A 27,105-nucleotide genomic window follows, 5' to 3' on the forward strand; every position below is an offset into this window, starting at 1 on the left:
ACAATAGTTTCTGTAGTTGCAGTCTTCTGGGTATTAGTAAGTTACCAATGTACACTCAGATGGACACAGTTTGGTGCAGTACCTACCGAAGCAACATTACCAGCTCGAACAGTTTCAATTTCATTTGTCAAGTAGTGCCAGGAAACCACACTCTTCATGTTTATATGTGATTCATGCCAAAGGGCCAGTACATTCTGAAAATGTTGTTCAATTCTGAAACGTACAAACACAGATTAGAAAAACTGACTGAAATTGTACTCCCATGTGAAAAGGGGAGAAAATAAAAAAAAGCATAAATTATTTTTAAGCTGCCTACACAAATAAGTTCAAATGAAAATGACTTCCTCTGCCCTAATCACAAGACAATGTTCCCTCCCTAAAAAACTAAAAACAAACAAGATATTTATTACAGGAACTACACACTTTCAGCTGTTTTTAGTCTGCTTCTACCTGTTTGCAGTGTCTATTGCTTCTTTGTTTGGTGGAGGAATTGTAAAGCACACAGATGGAACCATGGCCTCATTACCACTTGGACTAATGACTTTCCATTTGGCACGATGGGAGTTGCTCGCTAATACGCATTCATCATCTTTGTAAATGGTTATCTAGGTTTAACAGAAAAGCAGAATAATTTAATGAGCTAAGCATTATAAACTATTCTTACAAAGCGCTTTTGTAAATGGTGTCACCAAATAAGTGACACAACAACAAAAAACAATAATGCAAAACACAACCATTGCTCTGTTTACTAGGGTGGAAGATATTTACAGTCTTGTGTTTTCCAGGAACATGTAATTAATGAAACTTTAGCTGTCCCCTCACGTCTGTAATTGATTTTAGGAAATTCAAGCTTCTAACCTCAATTTGTCTGTAGTCACAGATGGCTTTAATTGGGATGGATGTTTTGAGTGGACTATCAGGATTCCTTGGCTTCAGCTGAATTATTGCCTTTGCCTTCCCCACAAGGCCAGCTACTGTGCTCTTGTACTGCAAGAGTTGTTCTTTTTCTTCCTAAACAGCAATTAAGAAAATAACAAAAATCAGAGGTGGCCAGAACTCAATGCTTCTTCTTTAATGCTTTTAAAGCTTTTGTCTCTGAAAAATAACATGTTTCACATGAACAGAAATAACTCCATGACGTAATCAGTTTCCTTTAATATCCACTATTGTTTAAAAATGTATATTTTAAGGGCATGGAAGTATTCCGTAAACAAGGACAAATGGATAAACTCGTTTAATTAGACATTCTGAAATTAAAGTTTATAATTTTATTACTTCCCTTTAGTTGGGTAAGTTGTTTACAAATTTGATTTTTAAATCCAGATAGGTGCTATACAACTCTTGTTTAATCTTATTTTTTTGTCAACAAGATTCTTGAATTCTTACCATGGACTCCTGAACAAGATCTTCCAGTTTATGAAGGCTGCTGGACCTATCACAACTGTACTTTCGCTGTATGGCATCTTTTAAATTCTTTAAATAGTCCATGGCTTCTTTGGCATCATTGAAAAACTAAGGTAAGACATGTATTTTGATTAATTAAGAACAACACTGAAAGGTTTACTAAGTGTTAAGCCAAAATTGCTGTTGGAGAAACCACTAAATGGTTTTAAAGCAGTTTTATATTTTAAAATAGCTTGAATTTCAAGGGATTGAGTTCTTGCAGTTTAAGTATCTGCTCCTGATCTCAGAAAGGCAGACATGCATCACTGAAACATCATGGAAAATCAGTTACTGCACACATTATCTGAAAACAAAATCAGTATTCCTATGTCTATACATTAGTTAATTACTGTTCCTGTGAAAATGATTTTCAAACAGTGATTCTGCTACTCCCGGAATTTACAGCTATTAAGTTTTAAAAAACAGACTGTAAAATAAAAGTTATTAAATGTAGCAAACAAGCTATACAAAGTAGTATGTCCCTATGAACATTATACAGATTAGATGGAACCTGATTCTCCAATGCCTTTTTACCTTTTGTAGCCATTTCCATTAATACAAAGTGGGTGAGCTATAAAGCCCTACCATTCTGATTTGTTGCAATTTACATTCATTTTGCTCTCATGTGCACTAGCATAAATGACTCCACAAGGTTCAAGACTGTTGAGAATACTCTCTCTATATTAAATATAAAAAATAACAGAGTTCTTTCTAAATCAGACAATTCATACTAAGACCTTCCATTACCATGTATAATAATTAGTAGATTAATGATCATTTACTAATCATTTAAGAAGAGCTACAGTCAGAAAGGTGACTAAAAATGGCAAAACCTTAGTCATCAGTGTTGTTCATCAGCTCCCTGTGGGCCTTCTTTGCCCTATACTGATAATAACGTGTGTTCTGCTGTTGTCTGTGCAGCCCTGAAAGAATGAGCTCGATTCTGTTCTACCTTGTCCATCATCAACAAACCTGACAACCTGAATCCATTTGCAGAAGCCGTATTAACTATTATGATGTCTGAGGAAGAAAGAACACTGCCTCCTTTTCAAATCCTGGATTTATTTTCAGCTCTGGCATTTAAAAAAAAAAAACAACCTGGCCCAATGCTCCCTTGATATAAACTGACATAACTCTACGGAAGACAATGGAGCTACACCCGTTTACACTACCTTGGAATCTGGCTCATGTACTGAGTTATAAATGGAAAAATTGAGCAAATCTGATCTGAAAGTTTTTGAGAAAGGCTAACCAATATTCTAGACTGATTGTTCTTCCTGTCACTTTTCTGACTATAATCATGCTTTAAAGTATTACAAATTTAATTGTTTGACTTACTTACCTCAAAATAAGCAGCATTTTCTCTCAAGTGTTGTTCAACACAGTGACAGAGCTGTAAAATCCAGCTCCACTGTGTCTGCATTGCAGCTCTATAGGCCTTAAAAATGAAAAAAGAAAGCATTTTAGGAATGAGTGCAGAAATTAAAACGTACATTCTTGCAGACTTTAGGAAAAAATAAGAATAGTGTTACAAACAAAAGAGTCTGGTCCTGTCCTCCTTGCACAGGCACAACTGTCCTTCAGACAGTAGGAGTTTTGCCTAAGTATAGAGTAAAAAATCAGACATAAAATGTGGTGCTGTATGGACAATAAAAAAAGTTTTCTGAAGCCCTAATGTGTGCATATATATGCTTTTGCACAACATTTAAAAATAAGTTTAACTTTACTAATTTCTTTGTCTCTTAAACAATGTTTTTACTACCACCTCTATAGAAAACTGGGTGCATTGCCCTAACATTTGCCAGCAGAGGGTGCTCTAAATATTTTTAAGTCAATCAGAAGTGTCTCATTTAGAGCCAGCCCCATCCAACTGGCATGGAAGTCAGAGAGGTCTTCCACTGACTGGGTGGATTGATCTATTAATGCTTGGCGAACACCCCAGTGTGCCTGATTAATATGAAAAGACAGTTTCTGAAGTCCTGTTATCTGCACATAGTAGGGAATTAAGAAGGCAGTAATTTTAAATATATTACACATGTGTGCCCGCATGCAGACACACACACCCTGTACTGTTTAATGTAAAGACTATAATGTTCACATACCTATCTACCACCATACTGTTTGTCTCTGTGGTATACTATGTTTATTAGACTGATACTGAGTGATACATATATTAGTAACAGCTTACCATTTTAGAGAAAATAATTCCCACACTACCAAAATACCATTCATTAAACACATTCAAGTGAATGTAAAAGGGAAGGAAGGATTTTTCTTCATTTGTTTCCATATTATGAAAAATAAACTCTTTAAACCAAAGAATCATAAAATCCAGAGTTGGTACTGATCCCTGAATGGATTAGCTCATCCTCCTGTATTATAACTGTTTTCATTGGTCCTATTGTAGCATCACTTTACTATCTATTCTTGACACGAGTTTCTGAAGGGAAAACAATCTGACACTCTCCTTTGGAGGCTTGTAAAAGCACCTACAGTAGCTACAATATTTTTTACGTAAACAGATTACCTACAATATAGAGCCGGATTCAAGTCCAAAATAAATCAGGCCACTTTGTTATATTCCAATGTCAGTACAATTTCTGTAATTTATTGACAATAAGGTCATGAAACCAAACCCCAGACCTTAAAAGGAAGCAATATGATAAACTATTTGTGACTAGAAATACTTTAGGGATACCTTTTCCAGCTCAAAGGGGGAGAAAAACAAATTGAGGGCTATTCTGTGCCTTCAATCTGTATGTGCAATTCTCATTAACATCAATGGAAATTGCATTTGAGAGTTGAAGGCAAAATATGGTTGCAAGGGCCCATCGTGGAGTCCTTAATCCTTCTTCTTACATTTCAATGGGAGCTTTGACCAAGGGCAAGTCTAACCGACTGCACTACATCAGCGCAGCTGCACCGCTGTAGTGCATCTGGTGAAGACGCGCTATGGTGATGGGAGAGCGCTCTCCCATTGCCATAGTGTGGTGTGGACACCTATTTAAATAGCTGTAACTTACGTTGCTCAGGCGGACGTAAACCCCCAAGCAACACAAATTACATCGACTTAAGCGGTAGTGTAGACTAGCCCTAAGTAAAAACCGAATAGGACTCCAGGATTTAGCCATAAATGTTTAAAAACACGTATTTCATTGAAAGTGAGGCACAGAGCCACACCAGGACATAGAAAAGAAAAAACTCTTATTTTCTGAACTTATTAACGAATATCCCATCAGCAAAAAGTCATGAAGACTTAAATCACAATATTGTTTTCCGGTTTGTGTGCTATACTTCTTGACTTACCTCAATCGTTAGCCTTGCAGGGTGATTTTCAAGGAGTAGCTGCTCTGCTATTTCCTGAACTGATTTAATAACTTCTTCTTTTTGATCAAGTTCTCTCATTAAATCCTTTTTTTTTCAAATAAAAAAATAAGATATTTTAGAAACTTGTTAAATTATTAAATGTAATTTAATTATTTCCTTTTGGATTACATTAGCAATGCTTACTGCATGGTACTCCTTTTTTCTTGATATATTGGAATTTCTTTCACTCCAATCATACGCAACCTCCTCCTCTTCTTTTTCGTTCAGCCATATAAGCTCTCTAGTGGCACGGGACACAAAATTGTGCAGGGTGTCAAGGTGCCTTTCCTGATTTCTTGATGTATTCTTAAAAAAAAAATTAAATTAAAAACCCTGCTACTATCAAAGCAACACACATTTAAAAGTTGAACATCGAAGAGATATAATGATCTTACCAAGAGTTTTGCATACTGACTCTCCAGTTTGTGCAATTTTTCTGCATAACTGAGTTTAAGAGGGGCAGTCATCTGGATCTGTGTACAATAGATAAGGTTAAAGGACAACAAAAAGATTAGCCACATTAACAGTTATTCTCAAATACTAGATTAATTTGTATAATGCTAATTCATCTGGCAATCATACATAAAACCAAAGAAAGGTTCTGAAATCCAAGTGCAGTTGTGTAACCAGTAATTACCTCATGAGTAATTCAATTAAAAAAAGTAATCTCAAGAAATAAAAAGTACAGTGGTGTACCTCACTGATTTTAGCTTCTTTAAGGCTTGATTCAAAATCTTCTATAGCTCTATGGACATTTTTATGATTTTCTAAATGGCTTTCAACGCTTGGCAGATCTGAACCCCATTCTGTTCGATCGAGTTGCACCTTATAAACAAAAGTGAAAAATTAACCAAAGCTCCTCAGAAAATAAAGGAAATGACTAAGGTAGACTAAGAGGTGTTTGCATAAAGACATTACCTGCATTTCATCTACCCAGTTCAAGAGGTCCTGGACAAATTTCAGGTTGACTTCTTCTTCTGTTAAATTTTGATCAACAAAAGCTGATTTCATGAGGGGCTTTCGGATTTGCATCAGCTTGAGTGTTTGCAGTGCATTGGTGTCATCTCCTGTTACGTAGGTTTGAATTACTCGTGGTGGAAAACCTGGTGTATAAGCTGGTGTGATTGCTGGAGTCAGTCTTGAAGTAAGACCTGATGAGAGGCCTGATGTCAGACTGGAAGAAGTCAAAGTAGGTGTTAAACCCTGGGTCATTCCAGAGTTTAAATCAGGGTTTAAGTTTGGTGCAAATCCTGAATTTAAGCTTTGTGTTATTCCCGAAATCATCAGCTTTGTCTGTTCTGTTGTCAGTGTGCGCCCCTTGCTGAATACTGAAGAACATTCGGTCCTTAAGGCCATAAGATCATCTCGAAGTTTAGCAACCCTATAAAGAAATTACATTTACTAAAGAAAACAAAACAAACAATCTCATTGACAGTTTGTAAAAGCATTTTTATGAAACAATATAATTAACTGAACTATAGCAATATAAATGAAAGCTATCTTGTATGCTTTACATATTCTAAACATAAATTTACACTATTAGTACCTCAGTATTATTATTTACTATCGACTTTACTTATTACTACACTAATTCCTATATAAGCTTTCTATATTAGCACATTTATATTATCTAGTAAACAGCTCTAAAAGTGACTTGTATGTACTGTGTCACTCTATACATGCATACTTGTGTGTGTTAGTTTGGGCAAAATCCTGGCAATAACCCAGAAAACCAACATAACGTGTTCAGTAGCATGTACCAAATGCAAAGCCAGACACAATCAGCAAAAGAGAAATCTTGCTGTTGCAAGGCAGGATACTACATGCTGGGGTGGATTGATTAGCTGCAGAGAGTTGTTTACAGCTCAGATATCCTGTGCTTGCTCTCACCAGATTCAGGTTAAACTCTGCCACTCTTTGGGAACATGTTGCTTTTCCATAAAATGACACCGTATTACTACAGTGTAGGTTTCTGGTTGCACAAACTGCTGTTTGTGAACCGACGTTAGCCTGCTACTAGCTTTCCGGTACCCTGGAACTACTGACGCAAATCATATTTCTATTTATCTAGAACAAAATTAGTACATTTTAAGGGTAACCATTTTAAGCACAATAAAAACGCCCATAATGTTCAAACTTGGGTGTCTAATAAAATTAAACACCTAAATGGCACCCAGATAAGTGACCTGATTTGCAAAGGTGCTGAGCACATGCCGCTCTCATTGAGTTCAATAAGAGTAGTGGGCGCTCAACACCTCTGAACATCCGGTTATTTTTATGTGGACTGCCAATTATGGATTTAGGAGCTTAACTACAGGCATTTAGGTGTGACACTCTGGGCTACAATACACATATACAATCTGTATTTATACACTTAAATAAAAGTATGAAATACCTCTGTACCAGTTGATCTGCCTGATAATATTTTCCATCAATAAGAATTTGGGCATCAATTACTTGTTGGCGCAGAAGATTCTCACATTCAAGTATATATCCAGCTATCTCAGCTTCATTCTGGAACTGTAGCCCTGATTCTAATCGCTTGGCATCCTGTGTTTTGGAATGATAAATACCAGCAATTAAATCCTACAGCTAACTGGAAAGTACTTTGTAGAGATTTCATTTTCACTGTAAGCTATTTTTTTATCTTAAATAATTAGCATTAAAAACCTAGCAGAATGAATTCCATGTAATGTACAGTATTCTCTTCCAGAAATGTTAACTAAAGAAAAAAATGCAGAAAAGGTGAAAATATCAGTTACTCAAATAGTCAATCAAAAGTTCTGAAAGTAAGATTTAAAAAACTGTAAAGGTTTCAGTGCCAAAAAGTTCACAAACACACCCAAAAAGAGAATTCATATTTGACTTACAGACTGCAGAGCATTCCGAGCAAGTATCAGTTTGTCTTCACAGCCTAGGATGTCCCGCTGAACTCTGTTTCCAATTTGCTGCAACATTTCCAACCTAAAAGACACCACGGAATATTTTAAAAAAAGTTTTTTAGTATCCACATTGCAATGCAAAAGAAAATATCTTGCATCAAATGCCAGTATTTATGCCAAAGTACCTAGATTCTTCTAAAGTGCCATTGCCAAAGCTGATACAAGAATTAATCAGTGTCGGGCCACAATTCACAGAAAGAAAATTCTCATTGGAGTCAATGCTGGTTCGAATGCCAGTGCTGTTGCTAAACAATGAATCGCTACTGTGGTAGTCATAACTACTGCTGTTCATTTTTACACCAGGAGCACTGTCCCTTTGGCCATTTACATCTATTGGAAAATGGAAAAGGTAAAAACTCCAGCAAAATGTACAGCTTCCAGGGATGAAATCTCTCTACTGGCTTTTGAAACACCCAGCATTCCTTCTTTAAATAGGTTTCAACATGCACATCCAACACCCAGCAAGTAATACTCTGATAGCTCTTCAAAAGATTTTACCTAGAGGTATGTATGCTAGTTTGAGTTTGGCTTCCCTACGTTACATTAAAAAGCTCTGCAAGTATGGACTAAACAGAATGACTAGGGCGTCACTGGGAGATAGAGGTGCCAAATATTTAATATAAGTCTCAACCAATTTCAACAAGCTAAATTATATTTATAATTATATTATATTGAATATTATGTAATGTACAGTATTCTCTTCCAGAAAACTAAAGAAAAAAAATGCAGAAAAGGTGAAAATATCAGTTACTCAAATAGTCAATCAAAAGTTATATTATAAGCTCACTAACGTGTTGTGCAAATATTGAATTAAAAATTATATTAAGAGAAGTAAAAAGAGCTTGATTCAGCATTGTATAATTCCAGATTTATGCTGGTATAAATCCCCTGATTTTAATGGAGTTATGCCAATGTAAAACAGGAGTAACCCATCAGGCCCATAACTGGTAAACTCTATACCCCTGTACACTGTCCAATCCATTACTATTGTTCTGCTGTCCAGACAAGCCCATTTATTTTATTCCCCTGTCCCACCAAGCTGTAATCCTGAAGACATCACCTTACTTTCTTCAGCATTCTGACCTGACAGCGCCAAGGCCTTCTTACCATAAGGAAAAGAAGGCAAAACCAATCTTTTTCTTGGTTTTTATGTATAAATACATGTACATAAAATTCATTCAGCCTTTCATTCTTAACTGAATTTTTCCCCATTTTAACTCCTGCTTCCATCCCTCTATAAACTACATCCATATTACAGCGCTGCTGCTTTAAGAATATAAAGGACACAGGCTACCCTCGCAGAGACTGAGCAGCCTTATCTCTATGATGATTTCAATCCCAGTAGCTTGACAAATAGGAACTCCAGTTTGGCCCTTAACCACTACAGGCAAGCTATCAGGCTTTCTTCACCCACCACATATTAACTAGGATCCCACGTTCCAACCTGCCACTAGTTACCCATTCATACTGACATTTTCCTAATGTTTACCAGCCTAAGGGACAGGGTTTTAGCAATTTACCATTGTAACAGGGTGGCTTGCCCCTTACATCTGGAGGCCTGGGTCAAGCCAACCCTAACTGCTGAAGAGGCAAACCGGAGAGAGATCAGGTGTTTTCCCTATTAAAAGCAGCAGTGGGTGCAATGAAGGAAGGATGCTTAGGGAGATCAGAGACTGCTAGAAGTGAGCAGGCTCTAGCAGAGAGTCCTGGGACTGAGACTATAGGCAGGAAAGGCTTGGGAGTGACCTGACAAGTGGGTAAAACAGATGGAATTTGTTTGGGGACTTTGAGTTTGAGTATTTTTGAGTTTATTTCATAGAATTATAGAATATTAGGGTTGGAAGAGACCTCAGGAGGTCACCTAGTCCATCCAACTCCCTGCTCAAAGCAGGACCAACACCAATTAAATCATCCCAGCCAGGGCTTTGTCAAGCTGGGCCTTAAAAACTTCAAAGGATAGAGATTCTACCACCTCCCTAGGTAACCCATTCCAGTGCTTCACCAACCTCCTAGTGAAATAGTGTTTTCTAATATCCAACCTAGACCTCCCCACTGCAACTTGAGACCACTGCTTCTTGTTCTGTCACCACTGAGAACAGCCGAGCGCCATCCTCTTTGGAACCCCTCTTCAGGTAGTTGAAGTCTGCTATCAAATCCCCCCTCACTCTTCTCTTCTGCAGACTAAATAACCCCAGTTCCCTCAGCCTCTCCTTGTAAGTCATGTGCCCCAGCCCCCTAATCATTTTTATTGTCCTCCGCTGGACTCTCTCCAATTTGTCCACATCCCTTCTGTAGTGGGGGGACCAAAAGTGGACGCAATACTCCAGGTTTGGCCTCACCAGTGCTGAATAGAGAGGAATAATCACTTCCCTCGATCTGCTGGCAATGCTCCTACTAATACAGCCCAATATGCCATTGGCCTTCTTGGCAACAAGGGCACACTGCTGACTCATATCCAGCTTCTTGTCCACTGTAATCCCCAGGTCCTTTTCTGCAGAACTGCTGCTTAGCCAGTCGGTCCCCAGCCTGTAGCGGTGCATGGGATTCTTCCATCCTAAGTGAAGGACTTTGCACTTGTCCTCGTTGAACCTCATCAGATTTCTTTTGGCCCAATCCTCCAATTTGTCTAAGTCACTCTGGATCCTATCCCTACCCTTCAGGATATCTACCTCTCCCCCCAGCTTAGTGTCATCTGCAAATTTGCTGTGGGTGCAATTAATCCCATCATCCAGATCATTAATAAAGATTTAGTCTGATTAAACTCAGATTCCAAGAAATGGCAAAGGGTATTGTGAATAGACGAAATGGGTTGTGTGGAGTTTAAGAATCCCCTTTGGGGGAAACTGAGGCAGGATGCCTATAGTGTAAGACCAAGCCTTGAGGGGGTACTCCGGATGTGGCCACTCACTCACAACTATATTTGAGTATCAGCCCAGATATCATTTTTGCCACAATTAAATTCTATTCTGCAGTTCAGGCTGCAGTGGTCCATGCTTGTACCAAAGAGCAATATGCCCCAGCAATGCATACTAGTTATCAGTTTATGAGGCAGCAAACTCCTGTTTCCCAGCCCAATCAATAATATAAATGTCTCAGTGATCTAATACTATCTGATTATTAATTTCTCTCCTTATCTTACAGTGGTGACCCACATAACTGACAACTTGATTATATTTAAATGTATTTGATGAATATAAAATATGTGGAGTTGGAGGGAAGTTTATGTTTATGAGGTCTTAATTTGAAAATATGATAAAAGCTTTTTGTGAGTATGAATACAACTATAGGCCAATTTCACACTCCCTCACACCTCAGCACAGTCACCCTCAAGTCACATCAGGAACAGGTCAGTGTTTCCACCACTGTCCTCCTATGTGTTGCTCTGCCTGTTGGAGGCAGCTTTACATTCCACTCCAGAGGAACCCCACCAGCAGAGGATGCTTTGAATCAGCACATCCTCACCCACCTTAGCCATGCTCCCTCTTCATTCAGCAGCCTTATATGTCAGTCAAACCTGGCTGCCTTTGGCCCCTCTTCTGCCACTTTAATCTCTCTCCTGCAGACTCTCTGCTGCAGGAGTCTATGCATACACTTGGACGAGTTTAACCCAAACTCTTAGTAGCTAGGAGCCCATTCCAGGTTAGATAACTCCTCTAAAACACAATAGGCCTGATTTCTGGTGATGGACTCTGTTTGTGCCAGTGCAATTTTTTGTGGTCTCAAAATTGTACCTGCAAAAACAAAATCTGTTCTTAGGCCTGGCCCAAGATCTCAGTAATGTTCAACATACACATAATCACAGACATTCATAATGGAAAAGACATCAGGTCACATATTCCACTATTCACGCAGGATTGCTCTCAAATATTTTGTATGTTTAAATGCTTTGTTTATACTTGAGTGCAATATAGTTTTACTTGACCCAAAAAAACTGAGCTTCAGATATGCTTGTGCGCATGGGCTGAAATTAATCCCTGGGCAAAAAGCCAGAGCTGTACTTAAATTCTCCTTAAGCCCTCAGAATAAGGTTTAAATGGAATTTAAGTGGTGCATAGACCTTGTCATGACCTTTTGCATAGGGGAGAATTTCATTCAAGTTAAGTACTTTAATTGAGGCACAGATACTATTCATTCTGGACTCGCTGAGACCCCCCAACTCATTATCATATGGATCCTGAAACTATGCATCAGAAAAAGATCTACAGGGTTGAAAAAAATCTGTGAACATTCTTCAAGCTAAAACAATAATGTAGTTTTTAGCATGGAAAAGACATCTGCAGTTTCCAATGTAAGGCAAAAGAGCAGAAAGAAAATAAACCACCCCTGTCAAACATTTACTAGCATACCGTTCTACTTCAGGTCGAAGGGTTTTCTCCCTTTCCAGCATGGCAATAATAAGTTTTCCCCACTCTTTTTCTATATCATTTGGATGGTAGCCTTGAGGGAGTTTGATGCGTCCAAATTCTATCCAGACCTTCAAAAACAAATAATGGCTGGTTAACAAACAAAAAACCAGAAATACAATACAGTGAATATAATAAAGCACAAAAAGTACAACTTACCTCCAGCAGTTTATAAAGTCGTTTAATTTTTGATTTATCTATCTCCTTTGGTGGAATTTCTGTTTCCTTAAACTGTAAGTATTGGTTATAAAGTGCCTGGAGAAATATAAATACATATCACCAGCTATTTCCTAAAAGGGAGTATTTTACTACGTCTTCACCACATTCCATTATGTTTAATAGACTTATGTTCTTATATTGTTCTATTAAAGACTTGCATAAAAAATTCTTTGCCCACCAGTGAAAAATCTGCTTGTGCAGGTTAAGGCACTCGCAAAACATTTCATGTAGCTGGGACACGGGAAGAGGGGTGACAATCAAAGGGTAGGATTTTCAGTGGGTTTCATCCTGGCCACCATTTGCATGCATGCATGCAAAAAACAAGCTAACATCTAGGGGTAGGGAGGGTGGCTGGCAGGTGGGTGACAGAATTTACATAAAACCTAACACGTCTAAGCATCTCATTTGCTCCCAGGACCCAAAGGAACCTTAGCAGCTCAGAGGTCTGGCCCATATGTATTGCATATTTCATATTTCCAAGCCTAAATCATTTTATCTTTTTAAAAAATAAACATTTGGAGTCCTGTGAATAATTTGAACGGCGCCATATTATACTCTCCCATGCTTAACTTTGGGAACACAGGGTCTCAGGAATGCTACAAGGTTTCTTAAATTTAAAAAAAAAAATGAAAACCCACGTTATTATGCTGCTCTTTGATTTAATTGCATAAAATAAGACTCTTCATTTTTTCCTACTGTCCTTCAAACAAAGTACATGTATGACGCAGTGTCTCACCTTCAGTTCTACAGGATTGTTTGGAAATGTTCTGTCAGATATTATTGTGATATGGTGCCTGATCCACTGGATGAGGTAGTTCACCATATTCTGGTATTCAACCCACTTGACTTCAACATCCTAGAAAAGCACATCACAGTCAGAAGATCAGAAAGCAAGAACAACTACTTTTTTTCTATTTTTTTTTGTAGTCTTGGTTTAAAAGGATGCAGCTCTTCAGATGCATACAGCAAAATAAATTCCCAAGTTTAGCAATTCCAAAATGTCATTCACAATATTCTGGTCCCTTTATCATACTAACATAAAATAAATCCCTATTAAATCAATTGAGAAACTTGCATGAGTAAGGCCAATAGGATTTGGCCTCAACTATTTCTAATGGTGACATTGAAGCTTCCTAGTTCTAATACCATTCAAGAGAGATAATAAACAGAGAGTGTAACTTAATGGTCTGACCACAGGACTGGGAGCCAAAAGATTCTGAGTTATGATCCCAGCTCTGATTCTAGCTCTCTCTGTGGCTTTGGGCAAATCATTATTTATTAGTTAAGCTCTCTGTTTCAATGTCTTCATCTGTAAAGCAAGTGCAGTATTGTTACAAATCAAATATAGTATTTGTTTAGACTTTTTAATCATGTGGAGCTCCCAGTTAGATCATGAAACCAAGAGTCGAGTTATTGACAACATGAAAAAACTTTCAAATGTGTTATTTTGTAGTATTATTTTATTATTATTGTTATATCAGTCTATGGAGAATGTAGCTAACTGCAGTACTGAGTTGAAACCTTCTAAAATCAAGCCATGTCAATGAAGCTGCCATGCTTCATAGGTGTTACTCGCTTACTTACATTTGCACTGATGCCTTCGCAGCCTTCCAGTACTTTGGGAAATGCATCATAAAGTGATGACACATAAGTTATTACTGACTTCTCATCAGGAGAGGAGACATCAACATCTAAGAACAGAACAAATTCTGTGATAAAGAATATTCACAAATACTCTACAGCCTTCAGATGGTTAGATTATATTTTAACATAAGAACATAGGAATGACCAGCTGGGTAAAGACCAATGGTCCATCTAGCCCATTATCCTGTCTTCTAACAGTGGCTCCAAGAAGCATTCCTTAATGGTGCCTACAAATTTTATCTCTGCATCCCATCCGAAGTGGCACGTACCCAGTCAATATGGGGATGGTCGAAATCTCCCATTATTATTGAATTTTCTGTTTTTGTAGCATCTCTAATCCCCCTGATCACTTCATAATCACCGTTACTATCCTGGTCAGATGGTTGATATTATATTCCTACTGCTATATTATTATTATTCAAGCATGGAATTTCTAACCATAGAGATTCTATGGTACTGTTTGATTCATTTAAGACTTTTACTGTATTTGACTCTATGCTTTCTTTCAATATAATGCCATTCCCCCCACCAACACAACCTACTCTCTGTCCTATATATTTTGTACCCTGGTATTACCATATTGCATTGATTGTCACCATTGCACTAAGTTTCTGTGATGCCTATTATATCAATATCCTCATTTATTACCAGGCACTCAAGTTCACCCATTTTAGACTTCTTGCATTCATATACAAGCACTTATAAAATGTATCAATATTTAGTTGTCTGCCTTCATGTGACATAATGGAATGGGACTCTTTCATTTGATTGTTTCTCTTCAGTTCCTACTTGTACTTTATCAACTTCTATACTTTCCTTTTTACTGGGATATAGAGAATCCCCTTTAATAAATACTCCCCTAAGAGATGTCTCTTTCTGAACCGTGTCCTCTTCTGCACCTGTTGGCTTTCCCCCAGCTCTTAGTTTAAAAACTTCTCTATGAGCTTTTAAATTTTACTGGTCAGCAATCTTGTTCTGTTTTGGGTTAGGTGGAGCCTATCCTTTCTGTAGGCTCTTCCTTTCCCAAAAGGTTCCCCAGTTCCTAATCAACCTAAATCCCTTCTCTGAATACCATTGTCTCACCCACACAACAAGACCCTGCAGTTCTGCCTAACTGGCCTTAAGCACAGAACTGAAAGCATTGCAGAGATGCCACCTTGTTTTGCAATGAAGTCTCTAAGAATCAACTCACCTTCCGGATCCAGAAGTCTGGTGACACCAAGTTTTTCTGCTACATAAAAAGCATGTTCTAAATTTGCAAGGTTGCTTTGAACAGCAACGGTATTCATGTCTATCAGGTCCGGCCTGTAAAACAAAAACAACAATTACCGTAAGACATTTGGGGGGGGAGGATAGTTCAGTGGTTTGAGTATTGGCCTGCTGAACCCAGGGTTGTTAGTTCAATTCTTGAGGGGGCCATTTAGGGATCGGGGGCAAAAATTGGGGATTAGTCCTGCTTTGAGCAGGGGGTTAGACTAGATGACCTCCTGAGGTCCCTTCCAACCCTGATATTCTATGATTCTATAAATAAGGATGTTGGCCTGCCTTTCCACCAGGCAAAGTTTGAAGACATTTGCAATAGAAACATATTGAAGCAAAAAGTTCAAAATGTTTCACATTTTTCAAAACCAATAAATACATCATGAGTTTTTCCAGCACACCAATCCCCCACCCATCCCAAAAGCTACATTAACTTTGCTACACCCCATGTGACCGAAAATATGGTTCTTGCAAGCAGTCAGAATCACAGGGTTTTTTTGTGCTTTCTTGAGGGCACATTCATAAAAAATCGATCATAATCCAAAACTACTGTTACCCTGATGGAGTTTGTTTTCCCTATTGATTTTAATGAGAGCAGAATCAGGCTCACGGTATTCTTTGAATTTCACTACAATTAACAGAAAGGTATAATTATTGAAAAAGGAACACACTAATCGATGTCATGGTGACACTGATGCAGATTATAGATTAATAAAGATTTACTTCACAACATATAGTAGGAAAAAAATATTTTCTGTATAAACATATATTGTTGGTTTTTTTCATTCTGCTTTCTTTCCAAGCATTTCACACTTGCTGGTAAAACCAGCATGAAATACAAAAGGACACCTATTCAGCTGTCAACTTGCGGACAAAATCAGGCAAGTTGTGTGAAAGCCTTGTTTTTTCACAATAAAAATAAACTCCAATACACTGACTAAAATCTATGAAGTACTCAAATGGAAGATGTCTCTTATGGTGACATAGTTAAATTAATAAAAACAACTGCTGTAGCATTCATCAATCACTTCGGGTAAATGCTGCTACCGCATCCCAAAACTTAAAACAAAACATGTATGTGAAATACCACACATTTTATACATACAGTCCTATCTCCAAAATCCTGCACAAAACATGGATACTCATATCCCCATTAGAATAAAATAATAAATAATAATAATAATACTTCGCTCTTATATAGCATCTTCTATCCTTAGATTTCAAAGGGCTTTACAAAGGAAGTCAGTATAATTATCCTCATTTTACAGATGGGCAAACGTACAGCACAAGGAGAGACGTGATGCACCAAACTAGTGGCAGGACTGGAAACAGAACTCTGGTCTCCTGAGTCCCACTCCACTGCCCTATCCACTAGACAACATAGCCTCATTTTATGAAAATACAAATTTGCAATGAAAGTCGTCCTATTTTTAATCAGTTGCACATCCCATACATTTTGTGCCTACCTACCATAAGTAGTTTATATTTATCTAAAGGCTCCATTCAGCAGAAAAGACTGCAGAAGACAGCATATTGGCTCTGTCCTTGTCTCCCCTATTGAAACAGAAACATAGCTTGGAGGCTGATTAACTGAAAATGAGTTCCTTTGGTACTTGGACAAGGGAAAAAACAGGTTTTAAAACTGAAAAGCAAGGGTGCATCTGTTACAGGGGAGTAGAAGTGCAAATGGAAATATTTTGAAACTTTGGAGGGGAAATGGAGCCTCCATCCCTAGCCAGTCACAATCTCTTCTTTCCAAACAGGACAAGTCGCAGTGAAGTTTAGGGCCAGAGAAAAGGGTGCCTACCTCCTCATCTCAGTTAGACTTTTCTTCTGACCCCAGCCCCTACATGAACAAAAGAGCCATGAAATCAATAAAAAACTGCCTTTTTCTTTAAAGAGAGTTCCTCTTGTGGTTTTAAAGCACTTCATTGCTCTCCAGACATAAGCTTATTACCATTCAGTTCACCAAAAGCCCCTGTCCCTCAACATAGTGTATGGTAGTTCTTTCTGGGTATGCTCAGAAGATTCCGTTTGAGAGTATGTCTACACTTGGAGTGGGGTGTGTGATTCCCATCTCAAGAAGGCATACAGAGCTAGTGTGCTAAAAACAGAATGTAGCCACAGCAACACGAGCTGCAGGATGGGCTAGCCACCCTGAGTACATGCCCATCAGAGATCCTAGAAATCCATGATGGGAGGAAGCGTGAGTATGTCTCCCCAGCTCCAGCTGTAGAGATACTGTGTGTCATCCCTTGTGATCATCTATCTGTGAATTCTCTGTGGAGTAAAGTACTATATTGCACCAGTAAGGGTTTCAAAATCTGTCCCTAAGTGAGCTTTAGAGTATATGTGTTATGTATGTTTCTGCTATGTAAACAATAATTTATTCTCAAATGAGTTCTTAATCATTACTAACTTGAACTGATTTTACTGCAGTTATAATGCATATCCTACTAATTTAGATTAATTTAACTGGTTTAATCTGGGAGGATCAGTGGGTTAAAGACAGCATCCAGGGAGACAAGCATTTTGGTTTCTAAAAGTAAAAAACAAATAAAATAGACAGGATAAATAAAAACACCCATAAGCTTTAAACGCAAATGCTATTTTGCATTTGGTATAAAGGTTTATATAAAGTGACATAATTTTGTGTAGAATTATTAAGCAGTTTTCTACATAGTATAGACCAAATGAAACTAAATGCAGTTCAAAAAATGATAATGACCTCACCTTCAAACATAATACTGTGACTCATTTTATGGCCGATTTTTCAGCAGATCTGGGTCCTTGCCATTGGAAAAGACGCATAAACAATACAAACCATGCAAAAAGTTGGAACATTCCATGCAAAATAGATGTCTCTGTTAGAAACACACCCAAATCAAGGTGCTCAGCTTCCAAATAGTGAGTCATTAATTATTTTATTGATAAAACGCACTTCTTCTACCACTAAAGATTTTAGAGTAGATGTTAGAAATTAGATATAATTTGTATTAAAAACTGACAAAATTAATACTTGTTCAAGAAAACAATTTTAATATGTAGATCCATGAAGAGGAATAAGAGAATAATACTTCAACAACATTGCAAGGAAACTAAGGCTTTTATCCTGAATGACTCACACATGTGTTAAGCTTTACAGTCTGTGAGTAGCCTTACTGAAATCAATGGAGTTACCCACAGCATGTAGGTTTTTGTATAACTGGAATCTAATAAACCTTGGAAATAAATGTCAAGATCCAAACTAGAAGCTACAGTATTTGGGGAATTTTAAATGGAATCATGGTATTTCAATGTGGAAAAGATATTTATCTATCTTTAGTCTCCCTAGTCAATTACACTGTACAAATGATATCCTCTTTTTCATTGTTTTAAGACAACTTTACTGTCAACAATTCTGTTTATCTTTAATAAAATAAGTTATGCCCTGACCCTGCAAATGCTTATACACATGAGTAACTTCACACATGTCACTGGTGTCAATGAGTTCAACAGGATGACTCATGTATGAAACGATCTCATATACAGAACTAAATTATTTAATTCTTGGGAAACGCAGATTTAATAAAAATCATCAAAATGGTGTCTGACTAAACCATACCAGTAAAGAAGAAGACAACAGAGGCATATTTCTTGTCTTATATCAGTGGTGGGCAAACTTTTTGGCCCGAGGGCCACACTGGGATTGCAAAACTGTATGGAGGGCAGGTAGGGAAGACTGTGCCTCCCCAAACAGCCTGGCCCCGCCCTCTATCCAACACCTCCACTTCCCACCCCCTGACTGCCTCCCTCAGAACCCTGACCCATCCAACCTCTCCTGCTCCTTGTCCCCTGACACTCCCCCAATTGACTCCCGGGACCCCACCCACTATTCACCCCCCCCGCTCCCTGTCTCCTGACTGTCCCAACCCCTATCCACAGCCCTGCTCCCTGACAGGCCTCCCGGGACTCCCACACCTATCCAACCTTTCCCTGCTCCCTGTCCCCTGACTGCCCCCCAGGACCCCGCAGCCCTGGCCCCCTTACCACGCCACTCAGAGCAGGATGTCTGGCAGCTGTGCCTGCAGGGGAGAGGGGACAGCACGGGAGGGGCCGGACTACCCTCCCCGGCGGGGAGCTCAAGGGCTGGGCAGGACGGTCCCGCGGGCCGGATGTGGCCCACGGGCCATAGGTTGCCCACCTCCATCTTATATTAAGTAGCTATATTACTGTATGAGTTTCACTAAGTAGCAACACAGGGGAAATGACAGGAGATGTAGAGTTAAGTGAAAATCTAAGTATAATCTAGCTAGGTTTTTAATTGCTGTAGTGAAAAAACACCTATAAATATTAACTGAATATTTCCTTGGTGTTCACAGACAATAACAAAGGACAGGTGCCAGAAAGAGCCATATATTCCTCAGGGAAGGAAGAAAATTTACCAAAATAATTAAAGATCATGTCAGAACATGTGATCATAAAAAAATGACTAAGCAAGATTTCTGAATCAGGTAGGGTCCATCCTGCATTTCAGAAGGGAGTGGCAAAAGAAGAATCCTAGCAAATAATTTGAAAATTATATTAAAGAACATTATGGTTGCACAGAAAATAATTGAAAAATTAAGGAATGCTAATGGTAAGGATGTCCACGTAAATTTAGCTTCATCCCCCTTCTACATGTACATTTCAATATAACCTTACTTATCTGACTATATAGTATTATTAGTTGCCATAAAGCACCTCTGTCTCATTCATTGTGTTGGGTAGATAATACAGAATAAATGAGATGTTTAATATTTATCCTTACTACTCATTGATTGAACTCTTCCTTCATTCACTACATAGTCCACCTCGTTCACTGTACACCATCTACCTTGTCCACTAAAGGGCGTTCAGAAATGTTGTTCATCGCACCAGTGTACATGCAGAGTAAGTCCATGGAAGTTTACCCTACATGCACAATTTGCCTCCCATTCAGGTAAAGATCCTGAGGACACCTGTCTCATTCACTGCACATCATCCACCCTGCACATGGAATGATATAGGTATCCTAAGAGAATAATCGAACATCATCACATAATTCAAAATAATACCTATGCACCAGGAGCAAAACTGGTTTTGGAATTTTCACAATTTAAGTGCTTTACAATGCAATTTTACTGGACTTTTAATGGAGGCGTTTTGTTGTTGGTATTCAATTTCCCAGGTTTGTTTGTTTTTTTAAAGAAGTTCCTTAATGGGGAACTATTTGCTACACAGCTCTAGAACACTCTTACAAGATCCATATATCATAAAGAACAGTTACTTACCCTACAGACACTGTGGTTCTTGCAGAAGTCAGTGTGGATCTCCCGTAGGTGTGCATGCACCTCAGGCACATGAGATTTGGGGGAGGAGGGTGTTGAATAGCAGCATCTGAAGGGATTGAACATGTGCCCTGTGGTTCCATGTTCTTTCGTTCAAGGGCATAAAGGGTAGAGTGGCCAGACCCACTCCCTTCAGTTCCCTTGCAATTCAAATTGCTGAGGATTCCTAAAAAGCAGGGAAGGAGGACAGCTCATGGGATCCATACTGACTGTGACATCTCGAAGAACCACAGTTACTGTAGGGTTAGTAATTCTTCTCTATTCTCCAAATATGTGTCAGTGTGGCTCAGTGAAGGTGAGTGCCAAGCAGCATCCTCTCTGGATAGTGGGATGGAGGAACATCAACTGTATCAATCAAACAGAGATTGAAATACCACTGTCCCTGGCAGCAGACCTAGACGCCATGTCGAAGGCATAATGATTAACAAAGGTCAGTAGGTTGCTCCAAATCACTGCTTTACCCAACTCTGATATTGTCACATTCCAGAAGGATGCTGATGATGCTACTTGTGCCCTGATGGAATGCGTTTTGATGTTTGGAGGGAGGGGCTCACCAGCCAGTTGATAACTGGGGGAGATCCAGAATGTAATTCATTTAGAGATTCTCTGTGACAAGATGGCTTCGTCTTTCAACAAGTTGGATATAGTCATAAAGGAGCAGGGAGATAATCTGAAAGGTTTAGTCTTGTCATTGTAATAGAACAAGGCTCTGGAAACATACAAAGTATGTAGCTTCTTCTCTCCTAGCAACAAATGCAGGTTTGAGAAGAAGACTGGGAGGCTAATTGTTTAATTTAGGTGAAACTCTGACACCAAATTCAGAGATGAATTTAGGATGTGTTCTCAGAACTCCCTTATTACTATGAAAGGACATGTAAGGTGGTCCAATCATAAGGACTTAGAGCTCACTGACCCTCTGTGTGCAGATATCTCGAGGAAGGGATACCTCAGTCCCTCCCTGGCTCTGCAGGAAAGAGCTAAAGGTAGAGAAGCGGTATATGATATTGCTCCATGAGATTGTATTGGTGTTGGTGATGTTAATTTAAATAAATCACAGGAAGTTGTCACTCCACAGATAGAGTCCAGGGACAGGGATGGAGTGCACTCCATTAAACTAATAAACCTGCATAATATGTGACTTGGGAGCTCATTATTTTAAAATCCTTATTGTAGGTTTAAAATCAGAAAGAATGTACAAAGTATTTTGAAACCCTATATTTTAACCAAATCAAGAGAAACTAGTCATAGAAATTTTCCAAGTACTAGTCCAAGTAAAAATAAATACTCTAGTATTTTACAAAAAGAAAAGGAGTACTTGTGGCACCTTAGAGACTAACAAATTTATTAGAGCATAAGCTTTCGTGAGCTACAGCTCACTTCATCGGATGCACAGAAAAGGAGTACTTGTGGCACCGTAGAGACTAACAAATTTATTAGAGCATAAGCTTTCGTGAGCTACAGCTCACTTCATCGGATGCATCCGATGAAGTGTGCTGTAGCTCACAAAAGCTTATGCTCTAATAAATTTGTTAGTCTCTAAGGTGCCACAAGTACTCCTTTTCTTTTTGCGAATACAGACTAACACGGCTGCTACTCTGAAACCTGTTAGTATTTTACAGAGGCAGCATACAATCCAATGGCTGGAAGCTGAAGTTAGACAAATTCAGACTGGAAATAAGGTGTAAATTTTTAACAGTGAGAATTCTCCATCACTGACAACTTTTAAATCAAGATTGGATGTTTTTCTAAAAGACCTGTTCCAGAAATAATTTTGGGGAAATTCTGTGGCCCATGTTATATAGGAAATCAAACTGGATGACCACAGTGATACCTTCTGGCCTAGGAATTTATAAATAAGTTTTGGTTTGTACTTAGGTATTACAATGATGGGTGCTAAGGAAAATACTATTGATAGACTTACAGACAATACTGACATGAACATTCAGTCTTACACATTACAATAATATTCTTAACTCTGAGCCATAAGATATAGGAACACAGAAACTGTCATAATACATCAAACCAGTGAATTATCTAGTCCAGTACTGCATCTCTGAAATGGAGTAGTACCTGAGATTTTAGTAGAACAGGAGTGGGCAAACTATGGCCCGCGGGCAAGATCCGGCCCCTCAGGGCTTTGGGTCCAGCCCACGGGATTGCCCCGCATGGTGCTGCAGGCCCTGCGCCGCTCTCAGAAGCGGCTGGCAACACGTCCCTGGGGCCGCGGGGAGGGGCAGAGGGCTCCCTGCGTTGCCCTTGCCTCCAGGCACCCCCCCCCTGCAACTCCCGTTGGCCAGGAACGGGGAACCGTGGCCAATGGGAGCTTCGGGAGAGGTACCTGGAGACGTGGCAAGGACAGCGCGCAGAGCCCTGTGCCCCCTCCTCCCGCAGGGGCCGCACAGGTACGTGGTTCAAGCCGCTTCCCGGAGTGCTGCGGCATGGGGCCAGGGCAGGCAGGCAGGGAGCCTGCCCTGGCTGCAGTGCGAGCCGCTGCCACTGTGGAGCCCGAACCCCTCCTGCACCCTGCCCCCCCAACTCCCTGCCCTAAGCCCCCTGCCTGCACCTCGCACCCCTCCTGTGCCCCAACCCCCTGCCCTAAGCTCCCTTCCGCAGTCCACACCCCTCCTGCACCCCTGCCCTGAGCCCTCTCCTGCACTCCGCACCCCTCCTGCACCCCTGCCCTGAGCCCCCTCCTGCACTCCGCACCCCTCCTGCACCCAACCCCCTTCCTGAGCCCCCTCATACACCTCACACCCCTCCTCTGCCCCAATCCCTTGCCCTGAGCCCGTTCCTGCACCCCCTCCCACACCCCGCACCCCAACCCCCTGGCCTGGCCCTGCATACAATTTCCCCACCCAGGTGTGGCCCTCAGCCCAAAAAGTTTGCCCACCCCTGTAGTAGAAGGTACAGCAAACCTCGTAATGGATCTGCCCACTTGGGAAGCTTCTTCCTAACCTTAGGCAGTGAGTGGTTGGGTTATGCCATAAAGCATGAGGATTCACAGCCTGTGGCCTTTGTTTCTGGTATATAATATAGCCATGGATTTTATCTTTGTCCATATAAAGTCTAATTCTTTTCTGAATCCTACTAAACCCTTGGCCACACTGAGACCTTGAGCCAGTATATTTCACAGGTTCACTGTGTGTTTATGTAAAGATTTTTCCTTTTATCAGTTGTTGTCTTCCTTTGTATTGTAAAAAGAAAAAAGCCTTCCTACAAACATCCATGCTATTCATTATTTCATGTACCTCTATCATGTTCTCTCTTATTCATCTCTTCCTTAAACTAAACAGTCCTAATCTTTTCAGAGTCTCCTCATATGGAAGTCTTATCCTTCTATATATTTCCTTTGTACATCTTTGGATCTCCCCTGCTTCTTGGTATCGTTTCTGAGATGGGGTGATCAGATCACAGTATAGCAGGTGATGATGCACCATCCGTTCACATAATGCCCATACAGTATTTTCAGAAATATTTCCTGTCCTATTCTTTAGACATCCTCACACTTTGTTTACTGTTAAGACTACCAGTGGGCATAGAAGTGTTGCTTTCACTGTGCTAAACACAAGGGCACTTGGGTCTTTTTCCAAGCTGGCTACAATTAATTTAGAGCCCAGCAATATACATGACCTGTTCAGATTACACTTTCCATTCTGCATTTCTCTACATTTACCATAACAGTATTTCAGAAAGCAATGTGATATCAGGAGTTCCACCTTTGTTAGCAACCCAAACATTTAAGTGTGAATAACCGTAACAGTTAGACACAGACACAGCAGTATTGGTTAAATATGGAAGTTGCAACATTATCAACTTAACCATCAAGTGGCACCCTTGTTAAAGCTGCAGCTATCTTCCAAAATACAGAAATCTAAGTTAAAACAAAATAGCTTAAATGCTGAGCTATATCATATTTAGTCGGGTAATACATTAAAAATAAGAATGTTTGCCCACTTAAATATTTTTAAAATCTTTCTTAAAACTCTTTTTCTTTTCCCAAACTGCAAAATATTAATTGTCAGGCCTTTCATTCCATCTGAGCTATAAAGGGTAATTATAAAAAAAAAAGTCTGAGAATACAAAATGAACTAAAAATTTGAGATTTTCTTTTTGTTAAAGAGAAGGTAACAATAAATTATAAGTTAGAAAATAGCAAGCAGAAACTAGAAGACACAAATAATCTTTCTCTTTATTTTAAACTTAATCCTCAAGCATTTTGAGGCTTGAAACTATGTAATATTTTGTTTCTTTTGAAATCATCCCCTCAAGCTGCTCAGCATGTTATTGCAAATTCTGGCATCACTCTTTGTACCTTCAAGGAACGCATTCATGTCAGTGCCTGATCACCTGCAACATGTTTTAACATTACTGTGGTGCCGTGTGCACTATTGTCCTGTAGCTAAGCTTGTAACAACACTTGCCTGGCAAGGTTCTGCTTTATAGAGTTAAAAATGCTCGCTATAGAACAAGGCTTGAATTTAGAAGATTCAGCCTGTTAAATGCCTTATCCCACTTTCAAAACATTAGTGAACTGGTTTTGAAAGAATACACAGAAATATTTCAAAACAAAGTCATATGACACATGTAAACTGATCCCACCCTCTCTATCTAGCATTTGTTCTTTGTAACGTCTTACTCCTACTTCCTTTCTGAAGACGTTCACAGCTGCAGCTTGTATTACTCTGTTCCCTGTGTGAACTACTCAGTGTAAATAAGTTTCTCCTAAATATCTTCTGTGTATGGTCCTTCGCTGGCTTCAGTTCCTTTTATTTTGTGATAGCCACTTTCCCTATGCCCACCAAAATTTTATATGCCCTATTTATGAACCTTGCTAAGGGCTTATTAATATCTTTCCATTATCTTCAATGGCCTTTGATCAGACCCTAACTCTTCTTTCCTAATTTTATATAAACCTATTTTTATTAACTCCTCCTTATAGACGCAACCCCTGGAGCTCTTTCTCATTCTTTTTCCCTCTTCAGTAGCATTTCCAATCCTTCAAGATCTTTCCTGTAATGTCATGCCAAAATTTTGCACAATAGTCCAGGTGTAGTCTCCTAAACCCTTTGTGTAGCACCACAATGATCTTCTTTCCTGCATGGTCTATTTCCTTGTTTATAAATCCCAGGGTTCTGTTTGCTTTTCTAGTTGCCACCAGACAGTAAGTTGACTAATTTATGTTTAACCAGACTCTCTTCCTAACCAGCATCTTTTCATTTCATATGATGGGTAAAATTCATCCCTGAGCGGTGAGTCAGCACAAGGCCCATGCATCACTTCAGTCTCACATAAGCCTTCAAAACATGGCTTACGTGGTACATAGGTATGGCACTGGCCTCCTGCATAGGGATGAATTTCACCCTAAATGCTTCATGGGGCTTTAAACTGATTCTCAGCACCTCAGAGTGAGTTTCATGTGTTTGTGTATATATATGAGCATTGTACATATTTGACTGTGTCTCTCTATACTCTTTATCTCACTTTTGTTCTTAGACTGTAGGATGTTCAGGTTAGGGCCCGTGTCTGTGTCTTCCTATGTATTTGTATACCACCTAGCACAAAGGAGCCATGATGGTAACAGAAGTTTCCAGGCGCTAACGCAGGATAAATCTTCAATAAAATTATGATTATGTACACATAGTTCCGTTGGATATTTCTTTAAATTTTTACCATTCAGTGTTACTTTTGCAACTGAAATTTAGCTTTGATTTTAGACATATACATTTACTAGCCATACTGTAAATCCATAATTTATTCTATTAGCCCTTGTGTGACAGAACACATCTTGAAATGGAACAAGTATAATCCCATCTTTTTATAGACAATATTCTCAAGCAAATAACACACATCTTCAACCAAAAACTTAAAAACAAAAAGCCCAATTATAAAACTGTACAGGACACTGAAATATCCCAGAGCTTCATGGGAAACAATAAGTGAATTTTACAAAAGTACCAGATTACACATTCATGTAAATTTGGGGAGGTTCAAATAAAAAATAACTACAAAGGAGCTATATTTTAAAAAGTATGCCCAGCTAATAAACACTGCAAAGTTCAATGTTAAACTAATCAATGGTCTAGTTTGGGAGATATTTGATATGTCTATTTTTAAAAAAAATCAGAGTACTACTTACAAAAACAAGGCCCAAATCCTGCAACAGCATCCATGTAGGTGGCTCCTTATACTCATACGTATCCCTAATTCTAATAATTCTAATTCTTTATTAATTCTAATAAAAACTTAGCTATATCTCCAAAGTAACAAGACAATTTTTGACCTTCAACTTCCACTTAGACTATATGGAGATTTACATCAAAGATTTGTTCCACTATATTTAGGAGGCAAAGAAGACACCCTGGCGCCCTTCACAGAGGCAGTAAACAGACAGCACTTTTGCTTCATGAAAGGGGTGTCTCCACCAGGCTTGGTTGCAAATGCAGAAAAGAACTTTGGGGAGAAAAACTTCTTTAGCCAAGA

General features: G+C 39.0%; 1 protein-coding gene across 16 annotated transcripts in view; it reads right to left on the minus strand.

Annotated features, from left to right (window-relative positions):
• Positions 1 to 27,105, minus strand: part of DST (dystonin) — a 468,601-nt gene that overhangs the window by 205,749 nt on the left and 235,747 nt on the right. For 14 of the 16 annotated variants that reach the window (XM_038397725.2, XM_038397722.2, XM_038397727.2 and 11 more), the window contains 17 exons: positions 15,210 to 15,322; positions 13,958 to 14,064; positions 13,110 to 13,229; positions 12,314 to 12,409; positions 12,098 to 12,225; positions 7,680 to 7,773; positions 7,205 to 7,359; positions 5,728 to 6,190; positions 5,506 to 5,634; positions 5,205 to 5,282; positions 4,954 to 5,115; positions 4,750 to 4,854; positions 2,786 to 2,881; positions 1,387 to 1,512; positions 859 to 1,011; positions 451 to 605; positions 87 to 213 (listed from right to left, as the gene is read on the minus strand). In XM_038397725.2, coding sequence (XP_038253653.1) covers positions 87 to 213; positions 451 to 605; positions 859 to 1,011; positions 1,387 to 1,512; positions 2,786 to 2,881; positions 4,750 to 4,854; positions 4,954 to 5,115; positions 5,205 to 5,282; positions 5,506 to 5,634; positions 5,728 to 6,190; positions 7,205 to 7,359; positions 7,680 to 7,773; positions 12,098 to 12,225; positions 12,314 to 12,409; positions 13,110 to 13,229; positions 13,958 to 14,064; positions 15,210 to 15,322 — 2,407 coding nt within the window. Of the gene's footprint in view, positions 1 to 86; positions 214 to 450; positions 606 to 858; positions 1,012 to 1,386; positions 1,513 to 2,785; positions 2,882 to 4,749; positions 4,855 to 4,953; positions 5,116 to 5,204; positions 5,283 to 5,505; positions 5,635 to 5,727; positions 6,191 to 7,204; positions 7,360 to 7,679; positions 7,774 to 7,876; positions 8,264 to 12,097; positions 12,226 to 12,313; positions 12,410 to 13,109; positions 13,230 to 13,957; positions 14,065 to 15,209; positions 15,323 to 27,105 lie in introns of those variants that run through there. The other 2 variants (XM_043510400.1, XM_043510401.1) reach the window with 2 other exon arrangements.

The sequence above is a fragment of the Dermochelys coriacea genome, chromosome 3, assembly GCF_009764565.3.
Source record: "Dermochelys coriacea isolate rDerCor1 chromosome 3, rDerCor1.pri.v4, whole genome shotgun sequence".
Taxonomy (NCBI): domain Eukaryota; kingdom Metazoa; phylum Chordata; order Testudines; family Dermochelyidae; genus Dermochelys; species Dermochelys coriacea.